Source organism: Pongo pygmaeus, chromosome 21 (genome assembly GCF_028885625.2).
Source record: "Pongo pygmaeus isolate AG05252 chromosome 21, NHGRI_mPonPyg2-v2.0_pri, whole genome shotgun sequence".
Classification (NCBI taxonomy): Eukaryota; Metazoa; Chordata; class Mammalia; order Primates; family Hominidae; genus Pongo; species Pongo pygmaeus.
In genome coordinates, this window is record NC_072394.2 from 462,691 (window position 1) to 486,608 (window position 23,918).

At 39.4% G+C, this 23,918-nt stretch overlaps 1 protein-coding gene across 5 annotated transcripts in view; it reads left to right on the plus strand.

The window, feature by feature from the left end:
* Nucleotides 1-22,607, plus strand: part of MCM8 (minichromosome maintenance 8 homologous recombination repair factor) — a 43,844-nt gene extending 21,237 nt beyond the window's left edge. For all 5 annotated transcript variants that reach the window (XM_063659244.1, XM_063659245.1, XM_054466705.2 and 2 more), the window contains 8 exons: nucleotides 707-847; nucleotides 5,532-5,673; nucleotides 10,606-10,801; nucleotides 12,415-12,634; nucleotides 13,559-13,768; nucleotides 14,921-14,997; nucleotides 21,188-21,377; nucleotides 21,982-22,607. In XM_063659244.1, the coding sequence (XP_063515314.1) occupies nucleotides 707-847; nucleotides 5,532-5,673; nucleotides 10,606-10,801; nucleotides 12,415-12,634; nucleotides 13,559-13,768; nucleotides 14,921-14,997; nucleotides 21,188-21,377; nucleotides 21,982-22,074 (1,269 nt within the window). In that variant the 3' untranslated portion in view covers nucleotides 22,075-22,607. The remainder of the gene's footprint in view (nucleotides 1-706; nucleotides 848-5,531; nucleotides 5,674-10,605; nucleotides 10,802-12,414; nucleotides 12,635-13,558; nucleotides 13,769-14,920; nucleotides 14,998-21,187; nucleotides 21,378-21,981) is intronic.
* Nucleotides 22,608-23,918: the final 1,311 nt, after the last annotated feature.

The following is a 23,918-nucleotide window of genomic DNA, read 5'->3' on the forward strand; positions in this document are numbered from 1 at the left end:
CACCACCATGTGCAGCTAATTTTTTTGTATTTTTTGTAGAGATGGGGTTTTGCCATGTTGCCCACGCTGGTCTGTAAGTCCTGGCCTCAAGTGATCCACCCAATTTAGCCTCCAAAGTGCTGGGATTATAGGTGTCAGCTGTATAGCTCCTTTTAAGAAAAAACTTTTACCAACTAGAGTAAATATAAATGCACTTTTATTTTATTTATTTATCTTTTTGAGATGGAGTCTTGCTCTGTCACCCAGACGGAGTACAGTGATGCGATCTCAGCTCACTGCAACCTCCACCTCCCAAGTTCAAACAGTTCTCCCACCTCAGCCTGCCGAGTAGCTGGGACTACAGGCACACGCCACCAGACCCAGCTACTTTTGGTAAGAAATGGGCTTTTAAAGTGACTAGACACTGCCGTATTAAAGCAGAAACAAATATTTCTCGTTTTTGTGGAATGGATTTATGCCTTGCAAGGTAGGTCTTAGTAATTTCTAAGATAGCTCTCTGATTTTATATGCTTTCAAGTTTGTACTTTTTAATCATTTACATGATAGAAGTTTGTTTTTAGACTTTCTTTTTTAAGGAAAAAATTAACAATCATGCTTTTAAAACAATCCCCAAACAAATTAATGTTATAGAAGGAGGAATACCCCCTTTACTAGTCACCTTTATGTTTTCCTTAATTCTGTTTTTTGTTCTTTTTTCACACTTGAGCTTGTTAAAGCAGGTTTGGCATTAGCACTCTTTGGAGGAAGCCAGAAATATGCAGATGACAAAAACAGAATTCCAATTCGGGGAGACCCACACATCCTTGTTGTTGGAGATCCAGGCCTAGGAAAAAGTCAGATGCTACAGGTAGAAAATCAGTCGTTTAGTGTTTGTTCTTTTGCTTGTAAAATGCGTTAATAATTCACAAGTGAATTTTCTCAAAGCATGTAGTGTGTGTGTTCCAGAGGACATGGTTAGGTGGCGTAAATGAATTGGAATTTGTGTGAGTAATATGTAACTTATATCTGACCATATTTTTAAATTGAGCCAGTCTCCTGTTACATAGGCTGTACAGACATCCTGGTCTGTTGAGACATCAAGATTAGGAAATATTAACCATTTCTCTAACCATTGTTTTGCTAGTTTTTGTCGTTGTTACTTGTTAATGTGACCTCACCTATTAACAGAATAGTTCAGGGGAGTTAAAGCAGGGTCACCTATTCTCCCTCATACAAGTACATAAACACTGTATTGGGCTTTAAGAACAGTCTGCTAAAGGTATGGGATCTGTCTGTATACATCTCCACTGCTTCTGAGTCCAAATCAAGGCAACCTTTTTTTTTTTTTCGAGACAGAGTCACACTCTGTTGCCCAGGCTGGAGTACAGTGGCATGATCTGGGCTCACTGCAACCTCCGCCTCCCACTTTTAAGCAATCCCTGTGCCTCAGCCTCCTGAGTAGCGGGGATTATAGGTGCGCACCACCACGCCCAGCTAATTTTTGCATTTTTAGTAGAGACAGGGTTTTGCTGTATTGGCCAGGCTGGTCTTGAACTCCTGGCCTCAAGTGATCCACCCACCTTAACCTCCCAAAGTGCTGGGATTACAGGTGTGAGCCACCACGCTCGGCCCAAAGCAAGGCAACTGCTGTGACCGGTCATTTGTAGATCCCCAAGAAAATTCTGCCTCTGCCAGTCAGAGCCTAGTGGTTTTCCTTTCCTGGGTTTTATGATGGCTCTAGAAGGTGCTGCATATTGGTATGCTTATAGTTTCCTTAAAGTGACACCCGGTAAGCCAGCTGTAATGTGCTTTCTACTTTATTTTTTTGAGACAAGGTCTCCCTCTTTTGCCCAGACTGAAGTACAGTGGCGCAACTTTGGCTTACTGCAGCCTCCACCTTGGGCTCAGGCAATCCTTCCAACTCAGCCTCTCAAGTAGCTGGGACTATAGACATGTGCCACCATGCCTTGCTAATGCTTTTTTTGTAGAGATGGGGTTTTGCCATGTTGTCCAGGCTGGTCTCGAACTCCTGGGCTCAAGCAGATCCGCCTGCCTCAGCCTTCCAAAGTGCTGGGATTACAGGTGTGAGCCACTGTGCTCGGCCACTGTGCTTTCTAAAAATGCCTGTGACCCCCTTCTTCACTCGATGTGGAAAATTGACCAGGGCTTCTCTGGCCCTTTAGTAAGTTGTAGTAGTATGGCTCCTAAATCTTTTTCCAAGGATTGGGACCCTGGCTGCACATCTTAATTACTTTTGGAGCTCTGTGAAAATACCATAGCCCACTGCAAGCCAATTGAGTTAAGAGTTTCCAAGTTAGTGTCCTAGTGTCTATATGTGTACAACAGTCCACAGATGATTCTAATATGCAGCCAGGCTTGAGAACTGCTTTGATCTTGTCATTACATTATAAACCCACTGTCCTTCATATCTGAGTCATCCTTTATTGCCTGTGGTTGAGTGTTAAACCAGTCATTTTAATTCCTAGATATTATTATAATTCCATAGATATTTCATCTGTGTTTGGTTCCTTTTGGCCAGCTGGGGCTACTTTTTAAAAAATAAATTCTGCTCTGAGACCTCGCTACAATGTAGCCTAACAACAGAGGCTCAAGGTACCCCTTATAGGTGAAACAAAGCTCATCATGAACAGGAATCTGGGTGCAGTAGCTTACGCCTGTAATCCTAACACTTTGGGAGGCCAAGTCGGAAGGATTACTTGAGGCCTGGAGTTCAAGACCAGCCTGTGCAACAAAGTGAGACCCTATCTCTACAAAAAATAAAACAATTAGCTGGGCATGGTGGCGCACACCTGTAGTCCCTGCTACTCCGGAGGCTGCAGCAGGATGATTGCTTGAGCCTAGAAGTTGGAGAATGCAGGGAGCCGTCGTTATGCAACTGTACCCCAGCCTGGGCAATAGAGCAAGACCCTGTCTTTAAAAAAAAAAAAAAAAAAGAAAGAAAACATTATGTTTAGAATATGTAGGAAAAGATGCAAGTGGGGATCTGAATTGTTACAGCTTTCTTTTCTGTCTTTTGTGTGGTATTATACATGTTCGTGTGTGTAACGTTGGAATTAGTGAATTATAGGTGGGAGCCTGTTTTAACCCCTAGAGTGTCTTATCTGTACAAATCTCATAATTTGTACATACTGCTTGCAGTATATAAAACTTCCTTTTTTTGCTCTCTCTCTTTTTTTTTTTGAGGCGGAGTCTCGCTCTGCCGCCCAGGCTGGAGTGCAGTGGCGTGATCTTGGCTCATTGCAAGCTCCGCCTCCCGGGTTCATGCCATTCTCCTGCCTCAGCGTCCCGAGTAGCTGGGACTACAGGCGCCTACCACCACGCCCGGCTAATTTTTTGTATTTTTATTAGAGACGGGGTTTCACCGTGTTAGCGAGGAGGGTCTCCATCTTCTGATCTTATGATCCGCCCGCCTCGGCCTCCCAAAGTGCTGGGATTACAGGCATGAGCCACCGCGCCTGGCCTCTTTTTTTTTTTAATAAATGTTTCTTGGCAGATAGTTGTTCTAAAGTGTATCTAGTGGTATTGAAAGTGTTAATACCAAGAAGTTACATTGGCAGTTTTTCTTGTTTTTCAGACCTGGAATAATGCCTTTGGCTCAATTTAAAAATAGAATCTGTAATGTTAGTGGAAATTAAACATCCTGAATAGTATAGAGTATGGCATGTAAGCCACACTAAGCCAGGGTTTTTAAAAACGAGACTAATAGGCTGGGTGCAGTGGCTCACGCCTGTAATCCCAACACTTTGGGAGGCCAAGGCAGGAGGACCAAGCTGGACAATATAGTGAGATCCCGTCTCTAAAAACAATTTAAAAAAAAATTAGGTGTGGTGGCATGTGCCTATGGTCCCAGCTACTCAGGAGGCTGAAGTGGGAGAATCACTTGAGCCTAGAAGTTTTAGACCAGCCTGGGCAACATAGTGAGACCTTGTTTCTTACGGAAAATTAATTAGTCAGTCATGATGGCATGCTTCTATAGTCCCAGCTACTAGGGAAGCTGAGGTTGTTGTAACCATGCGAGTTATAGAGAAACGCCACACTTTGAGACAAATTAAAGAGTCCTCTATTAGCCGGCGACCGAGAGGCAGCTCACGCCCAAAATTCTCTCAGCCCCGAGGAAGGGGCTAGTTTTGTTTTTATACCATGGTCTAAATAGGGGAGGGGGGATTTTAGCTGAAGCAATTTTTACGGAAGCAGAACTGGCAAAAAGTTAAAAAAATCAATTGGTTCCAAATGCAGTTACAAAAAAATAAACAGTTCCAGGTACAGGGGCTTACCTGTACCCTGCAGGTACAGAGATAAATGCAGGGGTTTTGGATGCCATCCACTGCGCACGCCACCCGGGAGCTGCTGGTGCAACTCGCCTCAGCATCTTATCAACAGGTGCATTTCTGGACGTGCTTTGAGTCAGTTTTACAGTAGCTATGCTTGGAGGGAGGTGAAATGGAGTCTGTCTGGCTCTCTCTCTGCTAGGAGAGAGTCACTCAGGTTAAAACAAGGTAGGATATCACAAGGTGGGATGATCACTTGAGGCCAGGAGTTCAAGGTTGCTGTGAGCTAGGATTGTGCCACTGCACTCCAGCCTGGACGACAGAGTGAGACCCTGCCTCAAAAATAATAAATATAACAAAACAAATTAAAAATTAGGCTAACACCAACCGTTATGAACCATTTACTTTATATTTTTGTGTTTTCTTCTTACCACCTAGTAAACCATCATACTCTGTGTGTTATAAGATTTCTCAGAAAGACTATATAAGTAACAAAAATAATGATAATTACTATTTATTGAGCCAGCAGCATAGGATAACAGTGGGTGTTTGAGATGTGAATACTGTCCCCTGGAATTGGGCAGTGCATTGCCATACACAGCGGTTTTACATTGGGCACTTATGTGCCAGGTACCAAATTAAATGCCTTTCATACATGATTTCATTTATTGTTCAGGGCAATGCTGTGATAAAACATAAGGAAGCTGAGGCTCAGAGAGGTCTGAGAGCCACACAGCTGGTGCATGGTGGAGCCACGATTTAAACAGGTCTGTCTGACTCCAGAGAGCTATGCTTTTAACTCTTGTGCTGTTTACTTTTCTGGCCTGTTATAGCATGTTTGCTCAGAAGGTGAGCATGTATTAAGTCATTTTATTACCTGATGTTTAAAGAAGCATTGGAACCTTCAAAATTAAAATTGGTACTCATGTTTTTGCTTTTCGAACTTGAAAATGAAGCATAAATTGGAATTGTGTTGAGTATTTATATGACCACAGACTTCAGAATCTGACTGCCTGGTTTTGATTGAATCCTGACTTTCCACCTTCATAGCTGTGTAGTTCCTCATTCACTCTTTGTTGGCCTTGGTTTTGACATCAGTAAATCAGGATATAATAATACCTTTCTCTGCTGGTGATGGTGCACCTTGTACACTAAAGCTCTTAAAAGAATACCTAGTATATACCTAATGTTTGTGAGCAACTGCTGTTAGCTATTACTTCCTTTTTACATTGGATGATTCTCTTAAACTTTTTGTTTCCTTAGGCAGCGTGTAATGTTGCCCCACGTGGCGTGTATGTTTGTGGTAACACCACGACCACGTCTGGTCTGACGGTAACTCTTTCAAAAGATAGTTCCTCTGGAGATTTTGCTTTGGAAGCTGGTGCCCTGGTACTTGGTGATCAAGGTGAGAGGCCAAAGGGAATAATTAGTGATTCTGGGACTTTTTGAAAAGCCTTTTCCTTTTCAGTTAATTTCTTTACATTCTGTTTAAGAGAAACATTTAGTTAGCAAAGTCCTAACCAGTAAGTTGACACTGTCAGAAATAATCATTGGAAATGCAGTATCATCATTTTTATACTACAGAATTGAAACTGTATTTAATGTCATTCATTTTCAGAATCTTATAGCAGATACAAGTATATGTAAAAATCAAATAAATATGTGTAGCTCCCTGAACTTCCCATTTCATACCACCTATCACATTTGTGATCATTTTTTTAAAAAGCCTGTTTTGAAGCTTTATAGTAAGCTCCCTGTATGGTGGGATTTGGATGTCTTGTGGACTGCCATGTTCCCATTGCCTAGTACATAGGGGCACAGTAAATACTTGTTGAATGCATTACTATGATTTAGCTCTAAATAGTTGAGAAACCTTGGCACTGACAAAAAGGTGGATGTCATCCTTTGCTCACAGAGGACTTGCAATAGGAGATTACAGGTGTTACTTTTGATGTTTTTTTCTTTTTGTGAGACAGAGTCTTGCTCTGTCACCCAGGCTGGAGGGCGGTGGTGCAGTCTCAGCTTTCTGCAACCTCTGCCTTCCAGGTTCAAGCCATTCTCGTGCCTCCTGAGTAGCTGGGATTACAGGTGTGTGTGACCACATCCAGCTAATTTTTAGTAGAGACAGGGTTTTACCATGTTGGCCAGGCTGGTCTTGAACTCCTGGCCTCAAGTGATCCACCCACCTCACCTCCCAAAGTGCTGAGATTACAGGCTACAGGCGTGAGCCACCATACCTGGCCTACTTCAGAATGAATAGTTTTGCTGTATTGTAACCGAACTCATTGGTTTTTTTTCAGGATTTGAGTGACAGGTGATAAGAAATCCAGGCATAGGGCCCAGCAAGAAGAAACCTCTACATGGGGCATTGTCACCTAAGTTTCTCTTTGTGATGCCTTCACCTTATTGGAAAAACATGTTTCCATGCATGTGTCAGGCAGTGTCCAGATTCCAGTCCAGTTAAGGTCGTTCATTCCTTCTGGTTTGCCAGTGACTTCCACATTTCTGAACCCAGGACCTGGTAGCCACATTTGACACAGTTAATCACTCCCTCCTCCTTGAGACCCTTGAAATTCTCGTTGGTTTCCAGGCCACTTTACTTCATTCTTTACTTCTTTCTCAGTCGTTTACTGGTTCTTCATCTCTACAGCCTCTTACCTGTTGTTAACTAAGGTGCTTAGTTCTTGGACCTTTTGTCTTCTAGGTCAGTATTTACCTTCTTGGTGATCTTGTATAGTTTCATTGGCTTTACCTACCTATCCATGAAAAATTCTAAATTTATAATCTCATTTCCCTTAAATATCAGGTACATACTTCTTATTGTCTCTACAGTATCTCCACAAATTTCTCAAACTTAACATGTCTAAAATTAAAATCCTGATTTTGCCTTTCAAATCTATTTTCACAGTCTTCCTCATCTCAGTAAATGACAACTCTCATTATAATTGCTCAAATCAGAAAACATGGAGCCATCCTTGACTTTTTCTCATACCCCACATTAATCTGTCAGCAAATCTTGTTGGCTCTACCGTGAAAATATATCTGCTCTCTAACCACTTCTTCATTACCCTGGTCCGTGGCACCATCATGTCTCACATGGATTATTACTGTAATCTCCTAATTGGCATGCCTATAACCACCCTTGCCCCTTCCTGTTGTTTTTCATACGGTAATCTCATTAAAAATTAGATAGTGTTACTCTTTTGCTCACAACCCTCCAGTTACTGCCCGTCTCGCTCAGAGTGAAAGCCAAAGTCTTGAGAGTGGCCCAGGGCCATTCATGTTCTGGCCTTTCACCTCTTTTGCCTCCTTATCTGCTGCTTCCCATGTCTCCTCTTCTCTAGCTCCATTGGTGGCTCTGCCTTGGACACCACCAGCACACCAGGCAGGTCACATTTCCTCATAAGGGCCTTTGTACTTTCTGTTCCGTTTGCCTGGAATGTTCTTACCCCAGATAGAGCTGCAAAGGCTTGTTTTCTTTCTCCCTTAATGTTTTGCTCAACCGTCCTGATCCCAGTGAGGTCTTCCCTAAGTACCATATTTTAACTTATAACCTCCCCTGCCCCTGCTGCACCTTAGCAGACCTTATTTTCCTTACCCTAATATACTTTTTTCTTCCATAGCACTTTTCACCTTCTATATTGTTTACTTTTTTATTGCCTAGCTCCCCTATTGGCTGAGTAGAACATAAGCTTCCAAGAGCAGGGAATTTTGTCTTTTCAGTGCCATACTTGGCATTCCTAGAACATAGTACTGGTATATAGAAGGCATTCAGTTTATTGAATTTATAAATTTATTGCATTTATATCTAGTAAATATTTGCTGAATAAATAAATACCAAAAACATGTATCTCGTTATTATATAGCTCATCAGAAGTGAGAATATCTTTGCTAAGTTACCAGGTAAAATATAGTAATAAAAAGATGATACTCATGAAACCCTGAAACTTTTCGTTAACTAGAAGTAGAAAGTGATTTGGAGGTTTTTAAAAAAAATTTTAATGCCAGCACTTTGGGAGGCCGAGGCAGGCAGAACACTTGAGACCAGGAGTTTGAGACCAGCCTGGCCAACATGGCAAAACCCTGTCTCTACTAAAAATACAAAAATTAGCTGGGTGAGGTGGCGCATGCCTGTAATCCCTGCTGCTCAGGTGGCTGAAGCACAAGAATCGCTTGAACCAAGGAGATGGAGGTTGCAGTGAGACATGATGGTGCCACTGTACTCCAGCCTGGGTAACAGAACGAAACTCTGTCTCTCAAAAAAAAAAAAAAAAAAAAAAAAGTTCAAAGTGTATGTTTTATGCTTTAAAACAAGGGGTCATTAAACTTTGGTCCATAGGTCAAACCAGCCAACAGTGTGTTTTAGTACAGTCCACAAGTTAAAACTGGCTTATATATTTTTAAAAGATTGTAAAGTACAAACAGAAAAGCCAAAGAATATGTAAGGTTGTACATGGCCTGTGAAACTTAAAATATATACTTCTGCACCTTTGCAGAAAAGGCTTACCAGCTCTTGCTTTATACTTTGAAAAGTGACAGCCAAAGTAGGAAGTAGCTTGACTTTATTCCTACCCCATCTCTGAGGAACTGTATTAGCAATCTTGATAATTTCCAGTAATACCATGAATCCAGAGAGGTATAGGCAGACAGAGCAGTAGGCAGCCCAGGGAAAGGTGGAGATAAAGCCTATGAGTGTACCACTGCTAGGATCTTAGCACAGGCAGGGAAGGCTCACTATGTCCCGGAGCTCCACATTGAACAGCAGGAACAGGCTAATGCGCTGGGATCCCCTGCCATGAATATGGGACACATTCCCAACAGAGGCGGGTGAACTCTCAGAAGAGAGATCAGCAAGAATGGTGGTACAAAGTTCAACAAAGCCCCCCTTGCTTCCCTCTCCTAAATCATGACGTTACCAAAAAGTGCAAACTGTAGCTGGAAAGGAAAAAATGGGTCAAAATTACATTGGGAAAAGCGTATTGACAAGAATTCATGTATACTGTGTCGGAAAAAATAGGTTTGGACAGAGCAGCCATTATTATACATGAGCAAGATAAAGAGACAGCATAGCAGCTGTGAAGAAATAACGTAGGAAGAAAGAAAGACATTTAATATGCCCAGTAAAAGACCTCACTGTAGACAAAATTATAATCTAAGGAACAAATGAAAATTTCCCATGAGTGTTTCATGTTTGATAAGAACATTAATGAAATAGCTCAAAACAAAAAGATAAGGGTATGAGAGACAAATTGATGACTAACAATGTTATTAAACTAATATATAAAATTGACACTGCTGAATGAGAAATTATAAAGAGGAAAGGCTTGAGATAATCACAGTGAATGCAAAAGAACAAAGCTTAATACAATTAGAGAGGAAATAACAGAGATAGAGAACAAAGGAAATTCAACATAATTGGTTCCATGAAGTAGAAAACCCAAACATGAAACCAGAAATGGATTCAAGGATAGAAGAAAATCTGTTGAAATAAACTAAAGGCACTGTATGTGCCAGGAATGTCATGTCTATTGCACAAGTTATTGGGGACTCTCTAACATTACCTTATAATATTTGTCTTCCCTGCTCCCCATACCAGTTAGGTTAGCAGCTGGGGGTCAAAAAGACTAATCAGCAGTTATTTTCCATATACTCCTCTGTGCTAGCAAGGCTTACTTAGGTATAGAGTAGATATGGAGGGGTTTAACCACATCAAAGCCCTTCAGATGTGACCCCCAGATACTAACCTAACTGGTATGGGGAGAAAGGAAGACAAATATTACAAGGTAATGTTAGAGAATCTCCAATAACTTATGCAATAGACATGACATTCCTGGTACATACAGTGCCTTTAGTTAGTGGTGGTGCATTGTATTATGTTTAAAGAGATTAAGTGATTTCCCTATAAGTGCATACAAGTGTATAGTCAATACCTGGTATAGGTTTTGAAATATACTTATTAAACATAATAAACTTATTATATGTGTATTGAGGTATACTTATTAAATTGTGCGTGTGTGTGTGTATGTAACATCTCACCCATTTGAATTTAAGTCCTTAAGCATTTTGAGGATTACTCTTCATTTTTGTAATCCTCACAACATAGTGCCTTGCATATGAAAAATGCTAAAGGAATAACTATTACACAAGACTTAGTTAAATAAGACAAATGTATTAACTTGCTGCGAAACAAACAGTAATTCTCCATTGTATGACATTTTATAATTTTAACTGCTGAAACAAATGGAAATAATTATTGTGAAACAATTTCCATCCTATAAAATTTGGAACTCGACCGAAGAAAAAATGTTTTTTCTGCTTTATTCTATTTTGATTGTAGGTATTTGTGGAATCGATGAATTTGATAAGATGGGGAATCAACATCAAGCCTTGTTGGAAGCCATGGAGCAGCAAAGTATTAGTCTTGCTAAGGCTGGTGTGGTTTGTAGCCTTCCTGCAAGAACTTCTATTATTGCTGCTGCAAATCCAGTTGGAGGACATTACAATAAAGCCAAAACAGTTTCTGAGAATTTAAAGTAAGTCTCTTCAAATGTTTATACCTTTAATATATTGAATTACTCTAATTCAATAAGAAAAAGAAATAGTTCACAGAACTACATGGGAAAAACATGGATATTTCACAGAAGTTACAAATGTCCAATAAATGCACAAAAATGTGCTTAAACACTGCAGAGTAAAACAATGAAGTACCATTGAGATCCACCAGACTGGCAAACATTTTAAATATTAATCATTTTTGGCAAAGTAGTGTGAAAATGGTTTCTCACTGGCTGGGCGGGTGGCTTATGCCTGTAATCGCAGCACTTTGGGAGGCTGAGGCGGGTGGATCACCTGAAGTCAGGAGTTTGAGACCAGCCTGGCCAACATGGCAAAACCCCGTCTTTAGTAAAAATACAAAAATTAGCCAGGCATGATGGCAGCCACCTGTAATCTCAGCTACTTGGGAGGCTGGGGCAGGAGAATTGCTTGAACCTGGGAGGTGGAGGTTGCAGTGAGCCGAGATTGTGCCACCACACTCCATCCTGGGTGACAGAGTGAGACTCCATGTCAAAAAAAAAAAGAAAAAAAATTGTTTCTCACATACACAATTTATTATTTTGTAGGACCCCTTGGTGTGTTGATCACAATTCTAAATGCACATTCTGTTTGTTATAGCCACTCTACTTTTAGGACTACTGTTCACAGAAATAGTCATACAAGTGCACAACGATAGGTTTATAGCATGGGTATTGCAGCATTATTGCTGCCAAACATTGGAAACACCTTAAAACTATAATAAGACTGTAGTGATTATGAGAACAAAAGTGGCTTTGTATGTACTAATGGGGGAACATGTCTGTGCTGTACTATTAAGTGAGAAAAGCACATTAACAAACTTAAATTTAAGTGGTATGATCCTGCTTTTTTCAAAAACAATGTTTATGTATGTATGCTTTCTCTTCTAATTCATTCTGTACAGCTTGGACAAAATGTGTGGAAAAGGAAAAATATATTTAAGTGATACAAAAGTGAGAAAAAGACAAAAGAGTGCCTCCTGAAAAATTAGAGCCTTAAGCCTAGTGGGGGTGGAGTTAATTTCCTATTGTTTAATAATGTATCAATATAGAAACAGTCTTTGATACATAGTGAAATACACAATGTGTACTTGGAGATTTAGGGTATTTACCACCACCACCAAAAAAATCAACCTACTAGTAGTTTTTCTTTAGTAAAATGACAAAGTGCTATATTAGAAAAATCAGAAAGATCTATTGAACAAAAATCCAGCAGACTTGGATTCTGTTTTTTAATGGTATCATGAACAAAATACTGAACTAGCTAACCTCTGATATGTCATGTAGCAGTATTGCCAATTAGTGATAATAGGACATGAAGAATTCAGTGGGTTTGGGGGTGTGAGAAAGAGCCATGTCCTCAACCTACCCGGGGTAGATACGTGTAATTCTTGTGCCTATGTTGCAGTGGTTGGATATATCGAATCCAAGAAGCTATTTGCTTATTTCTTTAACCTAAATCTTGGTTTTTCAAGTTCTGCATGAAACTTTAATAGTAAACAAGTGAGTAAACAGTTTTCTGGTTTTTCCTTTTGATTCCAATCATTGTTTCTTCTTTCTTTCATGCTTCGTAGAATGGGGAGTGCACTACTATCCAGATTTGATTTGGTCTTTATCCTGTTAGATACTCCAAATGAGCATCATGATCACTTACTCTCTGAACATGTGATTGCAATAAGAGCTGGAAAGCAGAGAACCATTAGCAGTGCCACAGTAGCTCGTATGAATAGTCAAGATTCAAATACTTCAGTACTTGAAGTAGTTTCTGAGAAACCATTATCAGAAAGACTAAAGGTATAAATGTTTCTTCTCCTTATTCAGTTTGGTTCTGTTTGAATGTCAAAGTTCAGTGTGTGGCTTATTGTAGAGCAGTAGGATATAAACTTTTTTTTACCAGAACTTTTTAATATTTCAGTACTAGAGTTTATGTAAACTTGATTTGAAATAATCCAAGTCAGCCTGGCGCAGTGGCTCATACCGGTAATCCCAGCACTTTGGGAGGCCGAGGCAGGTGGATCACGAGGTCAAGAGATCGAGACCATCCTGGCCAACATGATGAAACCCCATCTCTACTAAAAATACAAAAATTAGCTGGGCATGGTGGCGCGTGTCTGTAATCTCAGCTACTTGGGAGGCTGAGGCAGGAGAATTGCTTGAACCTGGGAGGCGGAAGGTTGCAGTGAGCTGAGATCGCACCACTGCACTCCAGCCTGAGTGACAGAGTGAGACTGTCTCAAAAAAAAAAAAAAAAAAAAAGGAATCTAAGTCAGCTAAGATGAGAGCTACAGATAAAGTGTTTGGTTGATTTGGAGAGTCTTTTAGAATTGTATATTTATCTAAACAAGTTATTTATTTATTCTGAGACATAGTCTCACTCTATTGCTCAGGCTGGAGTGCAGTGGTGTGATCTTGGCTCACTGCAACCTCCGTCTCCCGGGTTCAAGCGATTCTCCTGCCTCAGTCTCCCAAGTAGCTGGGACTCCAGGCACATGCTACCACGCCTGGCTAATTTTTGTATTTTTAGTAGAGATGGGGTTTTGCTGTGTTGGCCAGGCTGGTCTTGAACTCCTGACCTCAGGTGATGTGTCCTCCTTGGCCTCCCAAAGTGCAGGGATTACAGGCGTGAGCCACTGCATCTGGCCTAAACAAGTTATTTTAGCAGAAATATTTTATTTGCTACTTATCTTTGTTATCTTGGGCCTTTTAATCATGCTTCAGGTGGTTCCTGGAGAAACAATAGATCCCATTCCCCACCAGCTATTGAGAAAGTACATTGGCTATGCTCGGCAGTACGTGTACCCAAGGCTATCCACAGAAGCTGCTCAAGTTCTTCAAGATTTTTATCTTGAGCTCCGGAAACAGAGCCAGAGGTTAAATAGCTCACCCATCACTACCAGGCAGCTGGAATCTTTGATTCGTATGACAGAGGTTTGTTTCTTTTTATGGTCATTCTTTTTTTGGCTTAAAGGGGAAGGGTGTGCCTTGACTTCTCTTTTGAAGTATTTTCTGCATAATTGACTCCATTTTTCTTTCTATAGAGAGATGTTAGAAATGGATGGATGAAAGTTTTTAAAAAGATTTTGTCATGTCTATAACATATCAAAGTATAGCTACTTTTTTCTAGTCACAGAATCAATTACTTAGCTTGCAACTTTTCTTTTGTTTTTCTTTGACTGACTCTTAGGAGACTCCTGGAATATCTGAAAAGTGGTTAGGTTAACTAGGAGTATGAGACCCAAGTTGAGTATATGGGAACGTGGAATGTGTCAGGTATCTTGAGTATTTTATTTTTTTACATGACAGGTCCACAAGGATAGTTCCTGTGTTTTTAACAGCAGTAATATCTATTCACAGTTTGAAATACTAAGAGAACTCTGGCAGTAAAAATTAGCTAGCTCAGAGTTTGGGCTTTTTGCTCCTAAGATCTGATTAATTCTTCTTTGTTGTTTTACCGTATTGGTTAGGTATGATTTCCTAAAAGTAAAAGGCAAGGGAAAACCAAGTGTATTTCATCATCAAATCTCCTGAAATGAACACTCAGAAATATACGTTAATAAGTAAAAATGAGGTTTATCCTTATTTTAAGTGAGTTGTAATTTTCATAGTTAAGGTTTCAGAGATTTTTGTTGTTGTTGTTTGCCCTGAGTCAGGGTCTCCATCTGTCACCTAGGCTGGAGTTCAGTGGCATGATCAAGCCTCATTGCAGCCTCTCCTCCCAGGCTCAAGGGATCCTCCCACCTCAGCTTCCCAAGTAGCTGGGACTACAGGCATACACCACCGCACCCAGCTAATTTTAAAATTTTTTTGTAGAGACAGGTCCTCACTTTGTTGCCCAGGCTGGTCTCGAGCTCCTGGGCTCAAGTGATCCTCCCACCTCAGCCTCCCAAAGTGCTGGGATTATAGGCGTGAGCCTCCACCCCCAGCCCAGAGAATTACTTTCATATTTTGACTTTTGATGTTATAACCTTCCTTGCCTAAAGGTCAGTTTTTGTGTAAAACGAGTAAATGAAGTAAAGCTTAGACATACTATGGTAAATATATTCATCTTTTGTCATCTGAAAATGGTGTTTTCTTTTAAAGGCACGAACAAGGTTGGAATTAAGAGAGGAAGCAACCAAAGAAGATGCTGAGGATATAGTGGAAATTATGAAATATAGGTAAGATAAAAATTTCAAATTGTTTTAAATGAAATACCAGTTATCTTCCCACCTCAAATTAGGTAATAGGCCAAGGCTACTTTTATTTAGCCCATTGGGTCACTTATTTTCCTCCTGAACAGAGTATCGTTTCTTAGTTTAAAATATTTCTCACTGTGTAAATAATCTTTACATTAAAAATTTTTTTGAATGAGTAATACATTTACATAGTGCTAAAATCAGTTCCAAAACCTATTGGAGAAGAGCTAGCTCCCATGCTATTTACCACCTACTCGCCCTTCACCCAGACACCCATTGCTTTTCCATAGTCTACTGTTTACACTCTTCTGTACTGGTTTTGAATTTTAACAATATATCCAGAGATCTTTTTTTATTAGAGACTCTTTTTTTATAGCTAGAGTATTCTATTGTGTAGATATACTATATAGTATATTTGATCAGTCCCCTATTGACATGTAAATATTTTCCATTCTTGTGCTTTTAAATAATGCTACAATGAGTAATGTTCTACGTAAGATACTTCGTATGTGGGTAAGTTGTGCACCTACATGATAAATTCTCAGAAGTGATATTTCTGGGTTCAACAGTAAATACTATAGGTTTTTGATAACTATTGCTAAATTGTATCCTTTGCATTTTACATCATTTAGTAGATAATGATTCCTAGAAGGTAGAAAAGAAAAATTAATTGAGCATATATGTTTACCTTAGACATAGATTTTTAAAAATCAGTAATATTATTTTAGGTAGGTTTTTTTATTCCAGATAAAAAAATTTTTTTAATAGGTCCGTACTTTCATAAGCTTCAAAATTCCAAAGTTCAAAAAGTATAGGCTGGGCATGGTGGCTCACACCTGTAATCCCAGTACTTTGGGAGGCCAAGGCAAGTGGATCACCTGAGGTCAGGAGTTCGAGACCAGCCTGGGCAACATGGTGAAACCCTGTCTCTACTAAAAATATAAAAAATTAGCCGGGCGTGGTGGCTAGCGCCTGTAATCCCAGTTACTTGGGAGGCTGAGGCAGGAGATTTGCTTGAACCTGGGAGGTGGAGGTTGCAGTGAGCTGAGATTGTGCCACTGTACTCTAGCCTGGGTGACAGAGCAAGACTCTGTCTGTCTCAAAAAAAAAAAAAGTATATAGTGGAAAAAGTTTCCTCCTACTCAGCTTAATAGTTACCCCGTTCTTCCTGCTAGCCAGTGGCAATTATTAGCAGTTTTTTGTGTGACTACGTATCTATATATTCTTTTTTCCCCTTTGTAGACAAATGGTAACTATAACAACATACCATATACATACTATACCTTACTTTTTTCATTTAAAATGCATTTTTAATATCATCTCATAGCAATGAAAATACATTATCTGTTAGGAATCTACTTTTCCAAGACCAAAAAATATATTGAAGATGAAATTATCTTATTTTGTTAAGTAATTTCTAATTCTTCTAAGGTAGATGAATTCTTTTGTCCTAGTAGCTGCTGATTCTGAGGTTTGTGTGGTGTCAAGAACCAGGTGGTTTTGCCCAGCTATTCCCCTTTGGCTGTGAATAAAAGTGCAGCATAGCTGGAAGAGCAAGGGCTTTGGAGTTCAACCTGGAGCTGCCATGGCAAGTTACACACTGCTTCTCAGTTTCCTCTGGTGTAAAACACGTCACAAAGGATTGTGCTCTGAGGTGTCATGCAGTGATGCTCAATAAAGTGACAGATACGGTTCTGATACATTAGAGAACACAGAACACTCAATAAACACCGTTTACTATCAATAGCACGAGTCTTTTTTTTTTTTTTTTTTTTTTTTTTTTTTGAGACAGAGTCTGGTTCTGTCGCCCAGGCTGGAGTGCAGTGGTGTGATGTTGGCTCACTGCAGCCGGCGCCCCCTGGGTTCAAGCAATTCTCCTGCCTGAGCCTCCCAAGTAGCCTCCCAATTAGTAGGTGTGGTGTGCATGCCACCACACCTGCTAATTTTTGTATTTTTAGTAGAGATGGGGTTTCACCATGTTGGCCAGGATGGTCTCAAACACCTGGCCTTAAGTGATCTGCCTGCCTTGTCCTCCCAAAGTGCTGGGATTACAGGCATGAGCCACCATGCCTGGCCTGATAGTGCAAGTTTTGTTGATACTCAGATGAGGCTGAGCAGATCCCCTTTTCTCTGAGTTAGACCATAAACCGAAGGCCTCAAAAACTGGCAGATCTCACCCTAGATAAGAAGTTTCCAAAATTACCCTTTTCAAAGAATTTTTATGGTCTAGTCCTCAGTGCTCTCCATCTAAATTGTGCAGTATGTCTTAGCTGCAGATCCTTTTCTTCTTGTCTTTTCCTCATAGGGAGACACCTTACCTAGTTGTCTCTTTGTCCCCAGCCTGGTACTGGCCCATCCCTGGAGGCTGCTGTCTTCTCTCTGCTGCCTCTAGAAGTATGCAGATGGGTAGAAGGGCACCCATGTCACCTCCTGAAGGTACAATAATCTGCAGCTTGTTTCCTGCCCTTAGAGGGAGTCCATGGAAGAAGAGGAACCTTTCTCCTTAATTCAGTCTCAGAGTTTGTAAGCAACCGTGAGGTTCTACTGGCTGTCTTTGAAAGCTTTAAAGATTCTAGAATTGACAGCTCTTAATTTTTTATTGGTGGCACCAAAGTAACTGCCTCATAATAAGAAAAATTAATAATTATTGACTCCCAACCCTTTCAGCTAATTTCTAACAACTTACCTTCTGTGTCTAAGTATCCTATTGGTATGGCGTCACACAGTGCTTTTTTTTTTTCTCTCTTTTTTTTAGACAGAGTCTTGCTCTATCATCCAGGCTGGAGAGTAAAGTGGCGTGATCTCAGTTCACTGCAACCTCTGCCTCCTGGGTTCAAGCGATTCTCCTGCCTCAGCCTCCTGAGTAGCTGGGATTACAGGCACCTGCCACCACGCCCAGCTAATTTTTTTGTATTTTTAGTAGAGACGGGGTTTCGCCAAGTTGGCCAGGCTAGTCTTGAACTCCTGACCTCAGGTGATCTGCCCACCTTGGCCTCCTAAAGTGCTGGGATTACAGGCAGGAGCCACCGCGCCTGACATCACACAGTGCTTGACCCGTCAATTTTCTCTCTTTATGTGATTCAGTACTAGGGTTTGAGGGATCTTGTAGCTGAAAATTTTACCAACCTGGCTTTAGTCCCTCTCCAGTTGATCTCATTATGTTGGAGACTCTCTAGTTGCCATTTATAAGCAACCAGATAGTCTAGGAATTTACTAGACTTTCTCATACAACTTGCTGCTAGGGGCATGGTGTGCTAGCATATGAAGTAAAAGAATGGCCACAAAATCTAGTTGTCTGCCTGACTTCTTGTGGGTATGGCTTTCTGAGAGACCAGACTAGAGACTGACCTAGCAGAGATATTTTTTCCCATTAGGAAAGTAAGTCACAACCCAACCAAAATTTCAGAATTTTTTTTAATTTTAACTTTTTTTCCTATTAAAAAAAACAAAGACCAAAAATAGGCACTTCTTATTTAATGATGAGAAGTTGCCTGTTGACTTACAGTCTAGAATGTGTGCATCTTGCTTTCTTTGCATCCTGCATTTGAACCCTCCACCTTTGGGAGTGTGGGCTGAGATTCCCACTCCTGATTTCTTTTTCCTTTTAATGATCTCTGGCCCTCTGGGTCTTCTGGTGCCTGGCTCTCCTGAATGTCACGTTTCTACTTTGTAGACTGTTCGTCTGTTGAGCAAATTAAGGGGTACACTACCCTGCTCCTTTTCTCTCTTAACCTGTAACATTCTCCTCTTGAGGCTTTACCATTGCTCAATTTCTGCAGGCCTTAGACCACAGACGTCACCTCAACTGTCTGGTGTTTCTCCATAGTAAATTCACTGGTCTGTGGACACGGTAGATTAGTTCTCCTATCTGAGCATCATGCTTAAGCAGAGTAAATTAGGCTATAATTACCTTTTCAATAAAAATGCTATATTGCCCATTTATAATTGGCTTATACTTGGTATAAGATTTCTCTGCATGTCTGAATACTCATGTTGGACAGTGTTTGCATGTGCTTTCCTGTCCAAGAGGAACTCTTAAGTGTTGTCTCATGGAACTCTGTATTTGTACTGCTTCCCAGAGTTGCTTTGGTGGTAAATTTGAACAAGTTTCAGATCAGTTTACATCTGGGCCCCTGAAAAAAAGAGGTCTTATTATTAAGTGTAAACAGTACCCACATGACATTACCAGATTGTTTCCCTGAATTGTCTCAGTATGTTTACTGGCATTCATAAAAATTTTCAGGAAAAAGAAAATAGTTTGATTGGAATTACCTGATACTATGTTCATGGTAGAGATCAAGATCCAGTGAAACACAATGAAATTAGATTATGAATTAACTGTTTGTTATGCTCAACATGCATTCTGTCCTTAGTTTATGAGAGCAGGGACCTTATCTGACTCATTTACCAGTATATTCCCAGGGCCTAGAATCATGCCTGTGATAAAGTAGGCCTTCAGTAAATGTCCTGCACTGATGGTAAAGTTGACCTTAGTAATGATTCATTCATTCATGAAATCTTCCATTTCAGAGTTTTCATCTCTTCAGCTTCGTTCAATCTTTGCCCTTCATGTGGTTTTAAACCTTTTAAGATTACATTTTAACTGGGAAGCTGACAGTTGAATAAGAAAATTCTTAAACTGTGACATAGCTTGTCTGAGTTATCAGAGCACTTAGCTGTATTTTAAAAAACTAAATGCTTATATTTAGTAGACAGTTCACATAAGCTTTCTCCTAAAATTGAAAATATACTAGGTAGCAGAAGAGAACAGAGCCACCTTCAAAGGTGAGAGATCATTGTTTTTTTCTATTTCAGGAAACTAGCTCAAATATTTTACATAGCTTTTTAAAATCTGAAGCAGTGTAGTAGATTCAAATCTGAGATATGTCACTTACTAGTTGTGTAACTTCTGGCACGTCACTTTAATCTTAGCATAGGTTGGTGCAAAAGTAGTTGCAGTTTTTGCCATAAGAAAAGCAATTTCAAAAACCTCTATTACTCTTGCACCAACCTAATAAGAATGTTTTTTCATCCGTAAAATGGGAATAAGAATAGTTCCTAAATCACAGGATTGCTGGGAGGATTAAGTGGGATAGCCTATGTTAAACAAATATAGTTAAGATAAATGTTACCTATTATTATTAACTGAAAGCATTTTTAACAACTTTCTCATGAGAAACAAGCATATGGGAGGTTCATCATAAAAGAGATTATGCTGTATTTCAGAGGAAAACACTTACCATCTTACTGTTTTATCATTTTTAATAGTTTTATTTGAATGACTCATTCCTATTTGCATAATGTAGGCTTTTAACTATTCAAGGAACAAAAGGAAGCTTTATTGTTTATAACCCATTAAAATCGTTCCTGCAGCTTATTAAGGGAAGGGATTATACCTGTTTTGTTCACCACTATAAGCCTGTTGCCCAGCAGGTGACCAGTATGTATTTGACTAATTAATTAATTCCTGATTAAATAACAGTTTTGCCAATTAGTCTGGCTGTGAAATATAGCTATCCCATTGTTCAAGCAGGGAATCAGCAATAGAGTTGCATTAAACAGGATGGTTAATTATGTTTCTAACTAGTGTTTTCAGACTTTAGCTAAAATTCACTATCAAGTATGTACTTCTTTCCTTGGTGATATTGTGAAAATAAGAGAAAGCAGAAGAAATCTGGCAGTAATAGGTGCATCCTTTAATATCTAATCATTATCACTGCAACTCACCATAACCTTTCTAGTTCATTCCTAGAGTATTTTAAATACCTTTTATTTAAAATACTGGTGCGGCTAGATGCTGCTCCAGGAGATAGGACACATTTTTATTCAGTAAAGTCTAAATTTATTATGTTTAGAATTTCTTTTCTTCATGAATCAAAAAGAATGTCCCAGGTATTTATATTGTAGTTTATCAATTTTGTGTTTTTATGCATTTCTCTCTTCAAATTTAGAAGTTTCTTAAAAGCGGTAACTGTGTCCAAAATATTTTTATTCCTTATCAATCCATATCATAGTGAATTTCAGAGTGGCTCCTCAATAAACACATGTTGAAATGTTTGCTAAGTGAGCCTTGTGGCTACTTCCAAATTTTTCTTCTGTAACATGAAAGCCCAGGACAACAATTTCTATGGCAGTGCCACATTGGGTAATTTTTTCTTCCTTTCTTTTTAAGCATGCTAGGAACTTACTCTGATGAATTTGGGAACCTAGATTTTGAGCGATCCCAGCATGGTTCTGGAATGAGCAACAGGTCAATAGCGAAAAGATTTATTTCTGCTCTCAACAACGTTGCTGAAAGAACTTATAATAATATATTTCAATTTCATCAACTTCGGCAGATTGCCAAAGAACTAAACATTCAGGTATGTTAAACTAGTTAATCTCTTTTGTAATAATTTCAGGAGGTCCTTGTTAATATATAGTAGAACAGAACAGTTTTTACTTATTTAAAATTCATACCTGCTTCTTCTCAAAGGCTTTTCAGCATCTTGATAGTCAGAGGGAAACATTGTAGTAAGACACAGTCTCTGTTTTTCTGACTGTCTCTTGTGGATATGTCATTTTAACATTTAACGTCGGATCCCTCATCTGTTAAATGGACGTGATTATACCTATTCCTACTTCAAAGTTCTCGTGAAAATCAATGTAATAGCACTTCAAACATGTGCTGTTACACATTATGGAAAATTAACTTCTTAATTTCAAAAGTTAGCTTGATTTTTGTTTTTCAGCTAACCTAAAACAAATGTAAAATATTCTCTGCATGTTGGAATTTTTATTTTTTATTTATTTAGGCATTATAGAATCCAGAGCTCAAATATAGGCAGTTTGCTCTGTAAGAAATAAAAATAATTTTATTTGGCCAAGAAACTTTACAGTTACATATTATTATTTGAGAGATTTATTTTAAAAGTAATATTTTGACATGTTACTTAATGGGCTAAACCTTTTGATGTTTTCTTCCAGGTTGCTGATTTTGAAAATTTTATTGGATCACTAAATGACCAGGGTTACCTCTTGAAAAAAGGCCCAAAAGTTTACCAGCTTCAAACTATGTAAAAGGACTTCACCAAGTTAGGGCCTCCTGGGTTTATTGCAGATTAAAGCCATCTCAGTGAAGATAGGCGCACACGCACAGACAGACACACACACACACACACACACACACACACACAGTCAAATACTGTTCTCTGAAAAATGATGTCCCAAAAGTATTATAATAGGAAAAAAGCATTAAATATAATAAACTAATTTAAGAAGTGATAAAGTCTCCAGATGCAGTAGCTCACACTGTAATCACAGTGACTCAGGAGGCTGAGGTGAGAGGATTCCTTGAGGCCAGGGTTCGAGACCAACCTTGGGCAACATAGCAAGACCCCATTTCTTTAAAAAAAAAAAAAAAAAAAGTTAAAGTTAGCTGGGTGTGGTGGCACATGCCTGTAATCTCAGCTACTTGTGAGGCTGAGGCAGGAGGATTCTTTGAGCCCAGGAGTTTGAGGTTACAGTGAGCCACGATCACACCAATCACTGCACTCCAGCCTGGGCAATAAAGTAACTCTTGACTCAAAAAAATAAAAAAACTTGTAGTGGTAGCCATGTGTTAATTGTTAAATAAATTCTCCAAAAGGCTAAAAGTAAATTACTTATAAATTTTTTATAGTTATATTTTTGACCTGCCTTTTATATGTATGAATATTTCATAGTTTTGCATATCAAATGTAGGCATACAGACAAATACATAAACCAGTGAACATATTACATATTCTGTGTTCCAATAAAACTTTATTTATGGACACTAAAATTTGAATTTCATAAAATTTTCCCACGTCAAGAATACAAAATACTTGAGTTTTGTTTTTAGCTATTTAATAATAGGCCTCATTTATTCCACAGGCTGTAGTTTGTAGTCTTGCTTGAAACAATAGAAACAGACTGATTAAGCAGGAGAAGTTTTTTGAAAGAATTTTGTTTAGCTCACAGAATTATTAGAAGGCAGGTGAACCAGGAGGGTAAGCTTCCAGCAGCAATTTGTAAAACCATGCCTTAGAATTGGACTAAGGAAGAAGCTGCTGACACTCTACTGCCACACAGGGCACTGGAAGAAAGTGCTACTGCCTCCATGCCCTACCTTTGCCACTTGTGCAGCAGGAATAGGTAGAAGAATGCCCCCACCCGCACCGGAACAGCAACAAAAGGATTCTCCATGAGATGCCTCCCTAAATTGCTGAATTCAAAAAAGAAGTCGCATACAAAGACATCTGATTGAAAAGGAGTATGTTATATGCCCCTTTCATAGGCTGCTAGGGAGTTTTCCTGGTTCTACTTTCGGCTGGTGGGATCAATAAGACCAGAATTTCTCATATGTTGTGAGAGGATTCAAATGTTACAGGGTTGCCAGCCAAACTATCAATCATGTATAAATCCAACAAACACTTTGTAACATACAAGAATTCAGGAAATGTGAACCATTGTTGGAGAATCTACTAAAATACGGCTTCCAGCAAACCAGAAAATGAATGGAAAATGTAAATAAAAAGAACTGGTAGTGTATATCAGATGTTTAACTGTAGGACCAGAACTAAGATGTGGAGACTATTGCCATAGACCACAATGTAAATTTTTAAGTGAGGAAGGAAAAACCAGGAATCAAAAGGGGCCAGGCGCAGTGGCTCACATCTGTAATCCCAGAGCTTTGGGAGTTCGAGGCAGGAGGATCACTTGAAGCCAGTTTTGAGAGCAGCCTGTGCAACACATTGAGACCCTATCTCTACAAAAAATAGATTAGCTGGGCACGGTGGTGCATGGCTATTGTCCTAGCTACTGTGGAGGCTGAAGTAGGAAATCACTTGAGCCCGAGAGTTTGAGGTTACAGTGAGCTATGATTATACCACTGCACTCCAGCC